At 43.2% G+C, this 14,545-nt stretch overlaps 1 protein-coding gene and 1 long non-coding RNA gene across 2 annotated transcripts in view; one reads left to right on the plus strand and one right to left on the minus strand.

Annotated features, from left to right (window-relative positions):
• Positions 1 to 3,267, minus strand: part of LOC146829845 (nicotinamide N-methyltransferase-like) — a 31,644-nt gene extending 28,377 nt beyond the window's left edge. The window contains exon 1 of the mRNA XM_085608515.1: positions 3,110 to 3,267. Coding sequence (XP_085464641.1) covers positions 3,110 to 3,257 — 148 coding nt within the window. The 5' untranslated portion in view covers positions 3,258 to 3,267. The remainder of the gene's footprint in view (positions 1 to 3,109) is intronic.
• The window catches only part of LOC146829843 (uncharacterized), a 270,714-nt gene that overhangs the window by 198,996 nt on the left and 57,173 nt on the right, over positions 1 to 14,545 (plus strand). The window lies entirely within an intron of this gene.

A 14,545-nucleotide genomic window follows, 5' to 3' on the forward strand; every position in this document is an offset into this window, starting at 1 on the left:
ATTTCAACTCTATCTACACAAATGACCCATTGCTGAATTTAGTATTTTGTCTACCTCGTAGAAATGTACAGCCACAGGGTTCATTACTTGTTTCACACTCATTTCTACCTCTAACTGCAAGAGGGTTGAAAGCATAAAAAAATAGTAAACATAGGCTATGTCCCAGTAAAATTGCAAAACTATGTAGTAATTTTTGGTTTTCTGACAAAAGTATGCTTGTTCCTGAAAGCTGAGAAGATTGTGATTTTAGCACCACAAACCATTTGTTGATGCCTGTGCAAAAGAAAAAACAGACATACTTTTTCCCATTTTTTCCAACAAAAAAACAACATTAGACATCAGAATTATCTATCACAAAACTACTTGGTTTCAGGAGGGGGTGCACTTGCGTTTTTAGTCCTGGGCAAGGTGGCCATCAGGGGAAACCTACCAAACCCAGAAATTTCTGAAAACTAGACACCCGGGGGAGTTCAGGGAGGTGTGGCTTACATGGATCCCCCAATATGTTTGTTTCCAGAATCCCCTGTAAACCTCAAACTTAGCTTAAAAAACAAAATGTTTCCTCAGATTTCTGTCTGGAAACACTGCATAGACACAAGTTTCATATTACCTAGCATTCCCCTTGGTCTCAAGAGTAAAATGATACCTCACTTGTGTGGTTGGGACAAGGGTGGGTGACTGGGAAAGGTTAAGAACATAGAGATTGAGGGGATAGCACAGCGAGCTCTAAGCGCTATATATTTTTTTATAAATATAGGGCCCGATTCACAGAAATAACTTAAGACAAAATCCTAAACTTACTACCATTTTGGTATTCACAGAAGGCACTTACTCATTTTGGTATTCACAGAAGGCACTTACTCATTTCGGTATTCACAAAAGTTAGGAGTCCTAACTTTAGGACTCCTAAATGCCTTCTGTGAATACCGAAAGCCTTAAAATTAGGATTCTTCACACAAGACAGCCCATCCTGGATTCCCCTGGTTGTCTAGTTTAAAAAAATGTACAGGTTTGCTAGGTTTTCCTAGGTTTCGGCTGAGCTAGGCCCCAAAATCCACAGTTAGCCACATTGCAAAAGAAAGGTCAGTTTTCAGTTGTGTTTTGGGCCATTTCATGTCACAGACACTAGGCCTACCTACACAAGTGAAGTATCATTTTTGTCTGAAGACTTTGGGGAACACAGAAAAGTAGAACAAGTGTTATTACCACATTTCTGCCTCCAAAATGTAAGACAGTGTGTAAAAAAGAAGTAATTTTGAACAATGCCCTCTCATTGACATGCTAATACGGGTACCCACAAATTCAGAGTGCACAAAAAAACACAGCTTCTAAACTCCATCTCTTCCTTGAAACCAATTTTTCACTCCAACATTTTAATTGGCTGTGGGTACCTCGGGTTCTTAGTGTACCTACAAGCCTCATATATCTCCACAAGCAGAAGGGTCCCGAGATGTAACAGTAATAGCAGTGGTTCCCAAACTGGGGTCCGCGGAGGCCCAGGCTCCGTGACACATTGCCAGGGGGTCCGCAGACACCAGTTTTAAAAGCGCTGAAAAGTTCCTTGTATAATGAACAGTTTTTGGACAGCAATTAAAAGTGTCAAGATAACTCCAGTGGTTAATGTATATGCTGGAGAAAGATGGGGGTTTTGTCCAGTGGCAGCTTTGACTCATCTAAGGAAGTGCAGATTGTTAATATGCCTGCTGCAAAGAATGTTTGCCATGCATTAAAAAAACTGTATTTTGTTTTGTGCATAGTTCAGTGGGTTTCTGCTTTTGCCACAGAGATTATTTTGTTATTGTGCAGTTCACAAGTTCCAATCCTAATCTAGCACAGTGAGCTATAAACTGCCGTCAAAGAGCTGCATGCAAACTGCATGGTACAAGTTAGTAAGTTATGCTTCTTCCCAGTCTTTCATTATTCCGATGCTGCTAAAAAGGTTTATTTGGGTAGAAATAAATCCTTATTATTAAAGTCAACGCTAACCCCTGTGTTATGTTATGAATCCTGAGTTTGTGCTTCTCCAGAGCAAGCACTCTTAACCCCTTCCATGCGTTGGACGGCCGCTGGCCGTCTGACCTCACAGTGGGTGTGTGCGGAGGACGGCCAGGGACCGTCCAAACTCCGACCACTCAATAAATCACCAGCACCGCAGCGGAATTCGTGCTGCGGTCGAGATGTTAAAAAACGCCTACCAACATGGATGACACGCGAATCCTACACCTTGTAGTTCCCTTTGCCTTATTGAACATTTTCTATTAACTGATCTACAGTGGTATGAGCGGTGCTGTAAAATAAATTAAATACATGTGCTTTGGAGAGATGAGAGCCACAGTTGGAGGGTAGTAGTGAAGGTATCATTGAAGATTGTCAATCCCGGAAGATTGACATAAGATTGTTGTATCCTGGTGCATATTTTACTAAGCTTTAAAAGCTAATACAATTCAATATATAATGTCAAATGTCTTGTAAAATGCACCATTTCCCCCCAACTTTTCTATGTGGAGAGCCCCCCAAAGCCTCATTGTGGTGGTCAGGCTCACTCGATGCACTTGGTGCATTTTTTCCAACAAAAAAACAACATTTTGCTGTACTTTGCCTAATTTCTCAATCCCTTCCAAGGTAATTCAAGATTCCTGAACCACAGAGATTTCCCCCAGTCTTGGATAGCATTCAATGAATAACATGTTTCCACAACAGAAATGTTTCTCCAAACCTTCTGACTGTATTTGAAATGTATCCATATTCTCTGTAGATTGTATGACGTTGCAACGCATACATTTACATCGCGGTACATTACATCGCGGTTTTGACAACGCAAGTCGTTACAACGACTTGCGTTGGAGGGCGCTGGACTTAGGAGTAGTATAATTTACTATTCCAACTCCAGTCTACGTACAGTAGGGAAGGTGTTGGATAGTAAATTATACTATTCCTTGTCCTAGAGCGCCATCTAGCGCAAGTCGTTGTAACGACTTGCGTTGTAAAAACCGCGATGTAATGGCATTGCGATGTAATCCCCGCGTTGTAAACGATGTTTCCCTCTCTGTAGCTCCTCTCCAACTACAGAGTAACTGAAGCAAAGATGAGGGTGCAAAGGGTCGCTCACCCGAAGAGAAGGCTTTAGTCAGACGAACAAGTAGCGACTTGATGGAATCTCTCTCGAACTGGGACACCTTCCCCGTGTAGAAATCAACCACTTTCTTCGGATCCAGGTGCTGGACATGGATCTCTTTCAGGGCAGCAAAAGTTGCCATTCTGGATGATAGAAAGTGACAAAATAATCCAATGACCTGTGCACCCAGATTTATACTAAATAATTTAAATTGCAGATTATTGAAAACAGGCATACATCAGCTTTAATAGTCATGTGCCCAAAAGCTTGTTGACAGTTCGCAACTGACTGAAGCTTGTGAACTGCTCATCCTGTTTGACAAACATAATTATGTAATCATAAGACAGACAAAGTGAGGCAAGTAGAAAGAAGTGTCCCATCACCTGAGTGATGCTGTTTCACTGTCCCTCTGCTACAGTAAATGTTATTTTCTTCAAACGCCATCCATTATTTCCTTTTTTGTAATGTTTCGATTTTTGGAGTTTTTTATCTTGAATCATTTTTCTTGAGTCATATACTAATTAGAAGTTTACAAAATCACAAAGCTGTGTGTAGCAATGTGTAAGCCACTGCTATAAAGGTCTCTTCGGGGGAATCCTCTCAGCCGTGATGGAGGCAGCGCCACAGGAGTCAGCTGGGAAGGCGCTCTCTGTCCACTGGGGACAAACCTCTTCCTTCAATTCCATGTGAACCTTAGAAGAGTTTAGGGCCGGACTGGTTATCAGAAAAATCATGAGAATATCTAGAACCTTCAAGAAGAGAATTGCAGAGACATCCCACAGCTGAGGGAAATGCAAGCTTACTTTGATTTTACTCTTGGTGAGTGAGCCCTTTCCAGTCCTTTGACTGCTCCATTTCCTCTGGTCCTCTGCTCTGTCATCTGTCCATCCTGGTTGACTGAGGCTTATGCAAAGTTCTGGATGAATTCATATCTTGAGGCCTGGCACTGGTATTGGTGGATTCAGAATGGAATATGAATGTCACATATCAACGCTTCTTCAGCTGGCATTGTTGCACAGGGACCGAAGCTGACCCCTCACACCCCAACACCAGCTCTTCGCGGTTCCTGTCTTTGGACGCCTCTCCAGCCCTCACAGTGATCCACACTGACCAACAAATGCCACCTAGTGTGCCAGGGGCCTGACTCCGGGGAGACACCTTCTTGGCAGTTTCATGGTTTTTAAGGGAATGCAGCATTTACCATGTGGTCTCAACCATGCATGCCATTACAACGCAAGTGTTAACAAATTTGACTTGACCAATTATGCCTTTACCATGCATGATTTTACGATGTTCATTGTAAAAGCGGTAAAGGCATGTGCACGGTACAGGTAGTCATCCCTTTAGCTTTGGAGGGAATGATTGGAAGGTGTGTTTAAAACAAAGGTGTCAGGACATCGAAGGGATTGGGATGTGGCTTGGAGAGTAGGTTTCAGGGCCAGAGGATGGGTCTTAGGGCTATGGGTGGAGGGCTGCGGTGTGTTCTTAGTGCCGGGAGGACGGTTTTAGGGCTCACGGCTGCGGTTGAGGTCATTTTTTAGGGCTGAGGTCCCATTTTTAGTGCTCAGGGCTGGGGAAGAGAGGAGGAGTGGTGGATTGGGCTTGGGTGTGGGAGGGGCCGTGGCAGGTGCCAGTGGTTGCAAAGTGCGTACTCTTACCACATTTAACCTTTAAGACACATCTGCCTTTACCGATCAAGCCTTTGCAACTAAATGTGTTTTAAAGGCATGCATGGTAAAGGCATATTCTGAGTTAAGATATGCGTGGAAATGGTGACATGTGGTAACCACTGCGTTGTAACTGCATGTGTGGTAATCACAAGCATGATTCCTTTATGCAACCCCCTGAGAAGCTCTTCTCCCATGATAGTGTCCTCTCACTTTCTCAGCTCTAAGTCCATGCTATTGTAAATCCCTTCATTTACTTGTTTATTCACTCATACATGAATGATTTCATTTATTCTTTCAGGCATCTATCTTTTCACACACTCATGAGCCATCTTTGGGGAAATACACACTCAAACAGTTCTAACATTCTGAGTAGTGGGTGTTTTATTACTACTGTGTAGAACACAATCTTAAATGCGTTCTTTTAGGCACCTAATACCGCTACATCGAATATGATAGCGCATACATCTTATTAGCTAGGGAAGTGTTTTTCACTATATGGGATGGTTCTGTAAAATGAATACATTACAAAGTCCTTAATCTGTAAAAGTGCCCAAAGTTTTTCTCAGAAGTCCACTGTTGAGGCTCCAGAATGTTGTGGTTCCTTAACACCAAGGCTATTAAATCTGGAGTCCACCTCATACCTCTCTTTCATATGTTATTTATGTTCCTTATTAGGGTTTTCAAAAGGACATTCATAATCAAAATCCAGTTTACAGGCATCAAAGAACAAGGGAAAGGGGTCAATGAACTGAATAACCCTTTACCATGTTAGATAAAATGAACAATTAACAACAGATAAATAATGGTAACCTCAGAACATGAAGGTATGCTTGGCAGGCAAGGTGCAGAGGGTAGAACATGAAGTTATGCATGAAGAACATGAAGGTATGAATGAAGAACATGAAGGTATGCATGGCAGGAAAGGTACAGAGGGTGGAACATGAAGGTATGCATGAAGAACATGAAGGTATGCATGAAGAACATGAAGGTATGCATGGCAGGAAAGGTACAGAGGGTGGAACATGACGGTATGCATGAAGAACATGAAGGTATGCATGGCAGGACAGGTACAGAGGGTGGAACATGACGGTATGCATGAATAACATGAAGGTATGCATGGCAGGAAAGGTACAGAGGGTGGAACATGAAGGTATGCATGAAGAACATGAAGGTATGCATGAAGAACATGAAGGTATGCATGAAGAACATGAAGGTATGAATGAAGAACATGAAGGTATGCATGGCAGGAAAGGTGCAGAGGGTGGAACATGAAGGTATGCATGAAGAACATGAAGGTATGAATGAAGAACATGAAGGTATGAATGAAGAACATGAAGGTATGCATGGCAGGACAGGTACAGAGGGTGGAACATGAAGGTATGCATGAAGAACATGAAGGTATGAATGAAGAACATGAAGGTATGCATGGCAGGACAGGTACAGAGGGTGGAACATGAAGGTATGCATGAAGAACATGAAGGTATGCATGAAGAACATGAAGGTATGAATGAAGAACATGAAGGTATGCATGAAGAACATGAAGGTATGCATGAAGAACATGAAGGTATGAATGAAGAACATGAAGGTATGCATGGCAGGAAAGGTACAGAGGGTGGAACATGAAGGTGTGCATGAAGAACATGAAGGTACGGATGAAGAACATGAAGGTATGCTTGGCAGGAAAGGTACAGAGGGTGGAACATGAAGGTATGCATGAAGAACATGAAGGTATACATGGCAGGAAAGGTACAGAGGGTAGTTAAACATGATTTGCAGAGTCACTGGCACACATTTAGTACCAGTGCTGCAGAAGCAAGTGGTGTGTTACAGTTTGCCATTACCGCCCCATAAACTAAAAAAGTAAGTCCCCACCTACCTAAGTGCACAAGAGGTGGACCATCATCTCTATGTATGAGGGTGGGACTTTTCCCTACTACATGCTGGGCCTGATTCACAAAGGGACTTACAACCCGTAAAATTGTGAGTGTAGAGTCTCAGGGTTTGAATCTGCACATGGTGTACACTCTGCAAAGCTCTGTGTGGCTATTCCGCCCGAGTGCTGAAATTCCTCCACCGAGTGCAGAAAAAGAAAATTGACTAGGCTTCCTGAAATTTTAATAGTTGGTGAATTGAAAAGCATTGCTAAGATGTTCCAAGTGGTTTGTGCTGGTATTTATTTATTTGAAAAGGTTTTCATTTTGCAAATGTGACCCGTGCGCTTTACAAGTAAATGATGCAATGATATACAATGATATACAAATCTTTAAGCACAGTAAAAGTACATATGGGATAGGAGAACAATAAAGTCAAGAGTCAGAAATCTAACTATCTATTACAAGAATTTGTTCAATATCAGAAGCTGACTTTTTTGTTGAATGAGGTAGTAGAGTGAGTCAGTCTTATATCAGGGGACAGAGAGTTCCTGATTCTGGGGGAGATACCAGAGAAAGCTCTGTTGTAGGTTTTCATCCTGCTGAAATGTTTTGGCTTTAGCAGCAAGGTGCTGGTCCTTTTAGAGTATCCAGACAGCTCAAGCTTGTTGACGAGATAACTTGGGGTGTTGAAATGCAGAGCTTTGAGCATCATACATGACATTTTTAGTTTAATTCTTACTTCAGAAGGGAGCCAGTTGAGGGATTTCAGGTCAGGTGAGATATGATTGAAACATTTTTGCCCAGTAATGAGTCTTGCTGCACATCTGAGTGAGGCCCTTAACAGGGCTGTTGGGGCTCTAGCCAGGCCTGGGTGAGTAGCACTTTCATATTCCAGTCTGGAGATCACGAGTGATTGCATGGCCGACTTGAAGTCTTTTTGAGGGAGGAAAGGTTTTAGTTTTGTAGCATGCTTATTAGCTTTCATTTCACTTAAGTCCCACACAGACACGGTCAGGAATCTGGGAGTTAAGTTTCGCAGGTTTCTATCTTTCCTACCCCAGATTAGCACAGTGACTGGTGTGCGGTTTGGCATATTAAGGGCATTGACAAATGTTTTGTTTCTTCTCTCCTTTACTGCTAGAAAACAGTTATCCGGGCTCTCATCACATCTCGCCTTGACTAAGCTAGTGTCCTATATCTTGGCCTTCCAGAATATGTTTTCCATAGGTTGCACGCAGTTCCGAACCCAGCTGCACGCCTCTTATAGAATTTACCTAAGAAAGCAAGGTCCTCAAGTCATCTTTCCTCTCTGCACTAGCTCCCAGTGTGGAAGAGAACTATGTTTAAAGTCTTGGTAATGATGTTTCGGGCTCTCCAAGATACTGGTCTGGGACACCTGGCTTAACCTATTCTTTTCTACAATCCAGCGAGGAGGCTATGGTCCTCTCATCTGGCTCTGTGTTAAGTTTGAGGTGGTTACGTGTGAGACAGTTTTGGGGATTTTGAAGAATACTATTGAGAAATTGGATGTCTTCAGGTATGATATTTTCAAGTGCAACTGGATGGCATTCATGTAAAGATGAACGTGAATGTTGGATTCCCTTAGCATTTCTGGTAGTTGCTCCATGAATAGGTTGAAGTGGGAAAAGAGAGGATCCTTGTTGGACTCCAAGTGTGACCGGCATAGTTTAAGAAAAGTATTGATTTACCTACACTTTTTGCATTCAGTCCTAGTCCAGTTACCACTCGTCACCAAAGCATTTTAGGAAAAAGGCATCTTGTACATTCTGATGTCCCTACAAACATACAGGAGGTCAGTCAACTGAACTCAGGATTCCACTGCTTTGTGATCTGACTCAGTCCTTCAGGACTCCTCTCAGGTCACAGACTGCAGGTCCAGTTCTTTTTTTTTCTTCCACATACCCAGAAGTGTTCTGAGTAAGACTAGGTAAGAGTCCAACTTTGTAGGGTTCACCAGCATGTGATAGGGGACCCCCTAAGACACTCTTAGTTCCTCTCTGACTAATGGAATAAATTCTCAGTCCATGATCTACCCATTTTTTTTACTATTTCCTGTTTGCATTTCTTCAAATTGGCCCAGAATGCAATGTGTCTGGGCAAATCCAAAATGTCAAAGAACTTTGGCCATACTAAATTTGGGTTGTGAGGTAGGGGGTGTGAGTGGGGTGTGCACTATGGCAATCCTATTGTTTTTCCACATTTAAAACTAAATTCCAGTTTGAAGCAGTATAAACACCCACAACACAGCTGAGTGTCAGGACCAGCAGACCATACTCAACAGCGAACCTTAAGCCAAATAAAGTAAGACCAGAATCTAAGATGGCCGCTGCAGTTGGAACGCTTGAGCAGCAGGTTAGCGCTCTAGCGTTCCATAGTAATCAGTAGGATCCAGGTGTCAGCCCGGTGGAGAGGCGCACTTCACCGGAGTCATGAGGAGAGAAAGTCACCTGTTGTGTGCCGCGCGCTTGTGAGGAGAGATATTCGTCAAGTAGTAGAAAAGTCGAGTTCCTGGTTCCAGAAAATTCAGTAAGACTGTTCTGTTGCTCAGCGCGGAATATTTTTGAAGAGTTATTTCCTCAAAAAACTTGTGAGAGAAGGAAAAGCAAATGCGAGCATTCCTCCTTTCCCCTTTGAATCGTTGTTCAGGGCAACAATACATAACAAACCACAAGAGCGATATATCATGAGGAGAATGTTCAGCGACAATAACTATTTATAGCGTCACAGGAGAAATTCCAGTTTGTTTCTGTCAGAGAAGTGAGCCCGGCTTACTGTATCACAGCGGAGAGTTCATAAATTGCACAGACAGCTTACCTCAGAGCGTCAAACAGGACAGTACACAGAACCAAGTCCTTGTGAGGAGAGCATACCCGAGCATACCCGAGTGTAGCTAGTTAGGGGTACACCACAGAATCTCCTTATTAGGAAGAATTACGGAAGTACAGAGTAACGACTACGCAGACACAAAGGAAAGGAAAACTATGATAGCAGTTACTCAGGAAGTTTTAAGAAGAAGTACTCACCAATCCAGAATCCAGTTGAGGCACCTTCAGTGGTATCTTGGGTAAGAGAACCTATAGGAGGGAAAAGAAATAAGGAACAATGAGATAAGTAGAGAGAGTAAGACAACTCTAAAAGAAAGGACTTTTGTCATTACAGTAACTTCACACCAAGACAACACCACCCCCACACAACAGAAGAGGAGCATCTGTCACTAAAGACAGGGTGGGTATTAGAGAGGAAAGGTCACTCTGAGCATAGATAGAGTAGAGTGTAAGAATAGGGTACTTACTAATGTGATTACTTCTTTTACAGTATACACACTACTGTCACCGCAGTGGAAGATAGAAAGAGCGACAACACTCAAGAAAGAAAAAGACGTAGTGACTGTCTCTTCTCTGTCCCATCCCCTTTCCCCCCCTTAGGTTTCTTGGGCCAACTCTTATCTAAAGGCGTGTGGTCCAGAAAGCTGGGAAGGGGCATTGGGAACAGCGACATTCTGCTCCCGAGCGATTCAGAAGAGCACCGGCCCTGACACTGAGGCAGCAGTCTGGTCAGACAAAATCAGGTCCCTTCAGCGGCCAGACAAAGACAATACACCACAAGCATTGCATGTGGCTCAACCGGCCTGCCAAGCGGGATTTGACAGAGTGGTGTCACAGGATGCCCAAAGCCCCACTCTGAATATTATATAAAGTACAGAGGAGTCATCTCCCACCATTCAAGTCAGCTCATGTGACATATTTCCACCTCTTTCACTTCTATTTTTGGGTTTGAGAACAGGCTAAGAACTGGCATAAATGAATGCAAATTAGGCCGCAGACAGTTTAGGCAGGTAAAGGGTAATTTTCCACTTTACACTTCCCCTTATATTTTTTAATCGTTACTCTGCAGCAGTGAAAATAGATTTGTGTCCCTCGTCATTGTAGGGACATGATATAAATGTTCTACTTGTCTCACTTTCCAACACCATGCACCATGTCTTATGTGGAACAATACCTACATAGTGTTGACTTATTTAAAGAGATGACTTTTCATGTCAAAAAGGGTTATTTTGCCTCAGCACAATGCAGCGGTTACATTGCAACAGTCAGACTACAGCGGGTGGCACATTAGTTATAGCGGTCAGGTTACCCTGGGCAGGTTTGGAGCACTGCTCACACTGCCACTATAGTGGGTGGCAGAGTAGTTGCAGCAGTCAGGCTACCCTAGCAAGGTTTGGAGCTCTTTTACACTGCCAGCATAGCAGGCGGCGCATTAGGTGCAGGAGTCAGGCTACCACAGGTAGGTCTATAGCCCTGTTTACACTTCCAGTATAGCAGGCGGCGCATTAGGTGCAGGAGTCAGGCTACCACAGCTAGGTCTATAGCCCTGTTTACACTTCCAGTATAGCAGACGGCGCATTAGGTGCAGGAGTCAGGCTACCACAGGTAGGTCTATAGCCCTGTTTACACTTCCAGTATAGCAGGCGGCGCATTAGGTGCAGGAGTCAGGCTACCACAGGGAGGTCTATATCCCTCTTTACACTTCCAGTATTGTGGGTGGCACATTAGGTGCAGGAGTCAGGCTACCACAGGTAGGTCTATAGCCCTGTTTACACTGCCAGCATAGCAGGCAGCGCATTAGGTGCAGGAGTCAGGCTACCACAGGTAGGTCTATAGCCCTGTTTACACTTCCAGTATAGCAGGCGGCGCATTAGGTGCAGGAGTCAGGCTACCACAGGTAGGTCTATATCCCTCTTTACACTTCCAGTATTGTGGGTGGCACATTAGGTGCAGGAGTCAGGCTACCACAGGTAGGTCTATAGCCCTGTTTACACTTCCAGTATAGCAGGCGGCGCATTAGGTGCAGGAGTCAGGCTACCACAGGTAGGTCTATAGCCCTGTTTACACTTCCAGTATAGCAGGCAGCGCATTAGGTGCAGGAGTCAGGCTACCACAGGTAGGTCTATAGCCCTGTTTACACTGCCAGCATAGCAGGCGGCGCATTAGGTGCAGGAGTCAGGCTACCACAGCTAGGTCTATAGCCCTGTTTACACTGCCAGCATAGCAGGCAGCGCATTAGGTGCAGGAGTCAGGCTACCACAGGTAGGTCTATAGCCCTGTTTACACTGCCAGCATAGCAGGCGGCGCATTAGGTGCAGGAGTCAGGCTACCACAGGTAGGTCTATAGCCCTGTTTACACTTCCAGTATTGCGGGTATTGAGTGCAGCGGTCAGACTATCCTGGGTAGGACACAAGAGGGGTAGAGAATGAACATCTTTGCAGGGTATAACTCCTGATATGTGCCTTGACTAGTTTTGCTGATAATACAGCTCTGTGCTCCTTGATTATTCAGGGGTGAAAGTGCTTGTGTTCTAACTTTCAACCTAATTACGTTTCCATATCCGATCTATCATACTTAACTGACCTATAAGCCCCTAATGTTTGATACAATGTGTACCAAGGAACTGAAAGTTAAATGTCACTAGTGAACTGCTGCACCTTTGAGCCATCAGCTACAGTGACATTACAAACAGTACTGCAGGTCTACCATTTATATTCTTGCTGTTGCAAATTTAAACTAAACATTCAACAAATCAGAATAACCGCTTTTGACAGGTTAATGATACCTATTAAAAAACTATAAATCACCACCAAGTAAGCCTTATTATCCACAAGGCATGGGGCATGGTATATAAAAGTAGGACATCTATATGTTTAATGTTAAACATGTCCTTACAGTGAAAAAGCCCAAGATTTCCTTTCACTCCAGCAATGTTGGCTGTTCTATAGGAAAACACTGAATTACATTATTGCAGTTAATAATGCTAATTGTAGTTAGGAAACAGATTATCATTTAACTTAAATACTCTTTTCAACAGTTATTCAAAGTCAAATTCAATTGGAAAATCAAAAGTGTAATAACAATTAAGCAAGATGTATTTTTAGAAAGTTACCTTTTCCCTGCCTAAAACATTTAGAGGGAAATGTACTTGTCTTCCAAGTTTCATCTGACTGCTTTGTCCTGGATACAGGAGGGAAAAAGGTCCAGTCTTAAAGCCTCTCCTCAGGTCACAGACAGCAAGTCTAGTCCTCTTCTGTTTTTTTTTACCAGGACGAGAAGTGATCTGAGTGGACTACAGTAGGGATGGTTATACCCAGCTATTCACAGTGCTAGCCTATATCTCTGGGACACACCTTGCTGCTCCCCAGTTAGGTAAAAGCTCCCAGGGGTCACCAAACTCATGTTTTTAATCTTACTGTATGTTTTACTTCAAACAACTCCATAGTGCCCCTTTCTAATCCTAGATCTGAATCCTAGATGGCAGGACATGTATTTGCCTTTGTCCAGCCTGTGCTAGGGAAGTGAGCAACCTCTCCCCTGTTGTCCCTTCTAGACGCAGCTCCTCACCCACAGGTCCTCCTGCCTGACAGGGTACAGGAACAAATGAAGGGCCAAACAAGATATATCTGCTTGTGACAGGGATGACCCCTTTGAAGTTAATTAATTTTCCGGCCACAGTCCAGATAGTCAGCCTGTCAAAGAACTAGAACACCTCCCCACACCCAAAGCTTTCATCCCAGCTCCAGGAGAAAGTTCATGCCTCATTAAGAGGGTTGTTCAACTCCTTGGTGATAGCTGAAAGCTAAGAAGGCATTGGGTCTCTGGAGGCTCTAGGCCGGCAACAGACACTTTTTTGAAAATAACTGTTTGAAAATATTTATTACAATTCCAACTTCAGCAATGAATTGATTTGGTTAAACATATTTAAAACAATCCAAGAATGAGCTCTGTAGCTGGTAACTAAGTGGTGATAGCAATAATAAATGTAGTACTGTATCACAATGCTTTGCTAGGGGACAGCTAGCCTTTTGGGCCATTTCACTGCAAGGACATGTTTCACATGGAACCTTTAGATGCTCCACTCTAAAATACAATGCACACTGTCTTAATGACCCCCAAAGAGTCCTGGTAAACAAAAGTCTTGTGCCTCCCACACTAAGCTGTTACCAAAGAGTCTTCTTGCACAACAACAGTCTTCTAACCTTCTCGGATAGACCTGCTCAAGAACAGGGTCCATATATCCACGGACAGACTACAGATGACTCCAAGGATAGGCCCTATCCCAAGAAACAGCTAAAATAAGCTCATTCTCATGAATGTATATTCTACAAATGGATAGTCCCAAATTGAAGAACATACTTAATCTGTTAACCTGGCATCATGTTTTCATGTACACCAAAAGATGAGTGGAACACATTGGATTATTAGAATGTGTGTGGTGTACACATGGAATTAAATTTACTAGCATCACCTCCAACTAGAGAAAGAGAGATGTAAAACCCATTGGCAGTGTGTGGAGCTTGGTAGCCCACCCAATAGGTGTGGTTACTTGAGGGCTAGGCGCCCATGAAAAAAACAGTTTAGAAGCTTCCCTCTCTCTGTCCATGATGCCACAAGCAACAAGGATGAACAATATTTCCCAAAGCAGCAATCTAAGAAATCCATGACACCTCTGTCACTTCCTTCATGAGTTTCTGAATTCCATGGATCAATGTCTACAATCTGCTCTCCTTAAATGCATCTCCATGGCTTTCTGCATCAGTAGTAGCAATATGCAGAGCTGTTATTAAACGTTCTGTTAGAAAAGGGCATTGATATCTGTACACAATTAGCACTCTGGAAAGGCCATCTATGCAAAACTTACCTCATGAGTAGATTGTACATACAGCATAGTCTATGGAGGGCTGAAGGTCCTAGCATACCCCATCCTAGTTTGAGCTCTCTCTCTGTCTTTTTACCAATTATTGGGAAACATTTGAGCTCACTAAGGGACTCAGAAGGGGAAAACACCAGGGCCATATATATGAGGACAGTTCTGT

This window comes from Triturus cristatus, chromosome 5_2, assembly GCF_964204655.1.
Source record: "Triturus cristatus chromosome 5_2, aTriCri1.1, whole genome shotgun sequence".
Taxonomy (NCBI): Eukaryota; Metazoa; Chordata; class Amphibia; order Caudata; family Salamandridae; genus Triturus; species Triturus cristatus.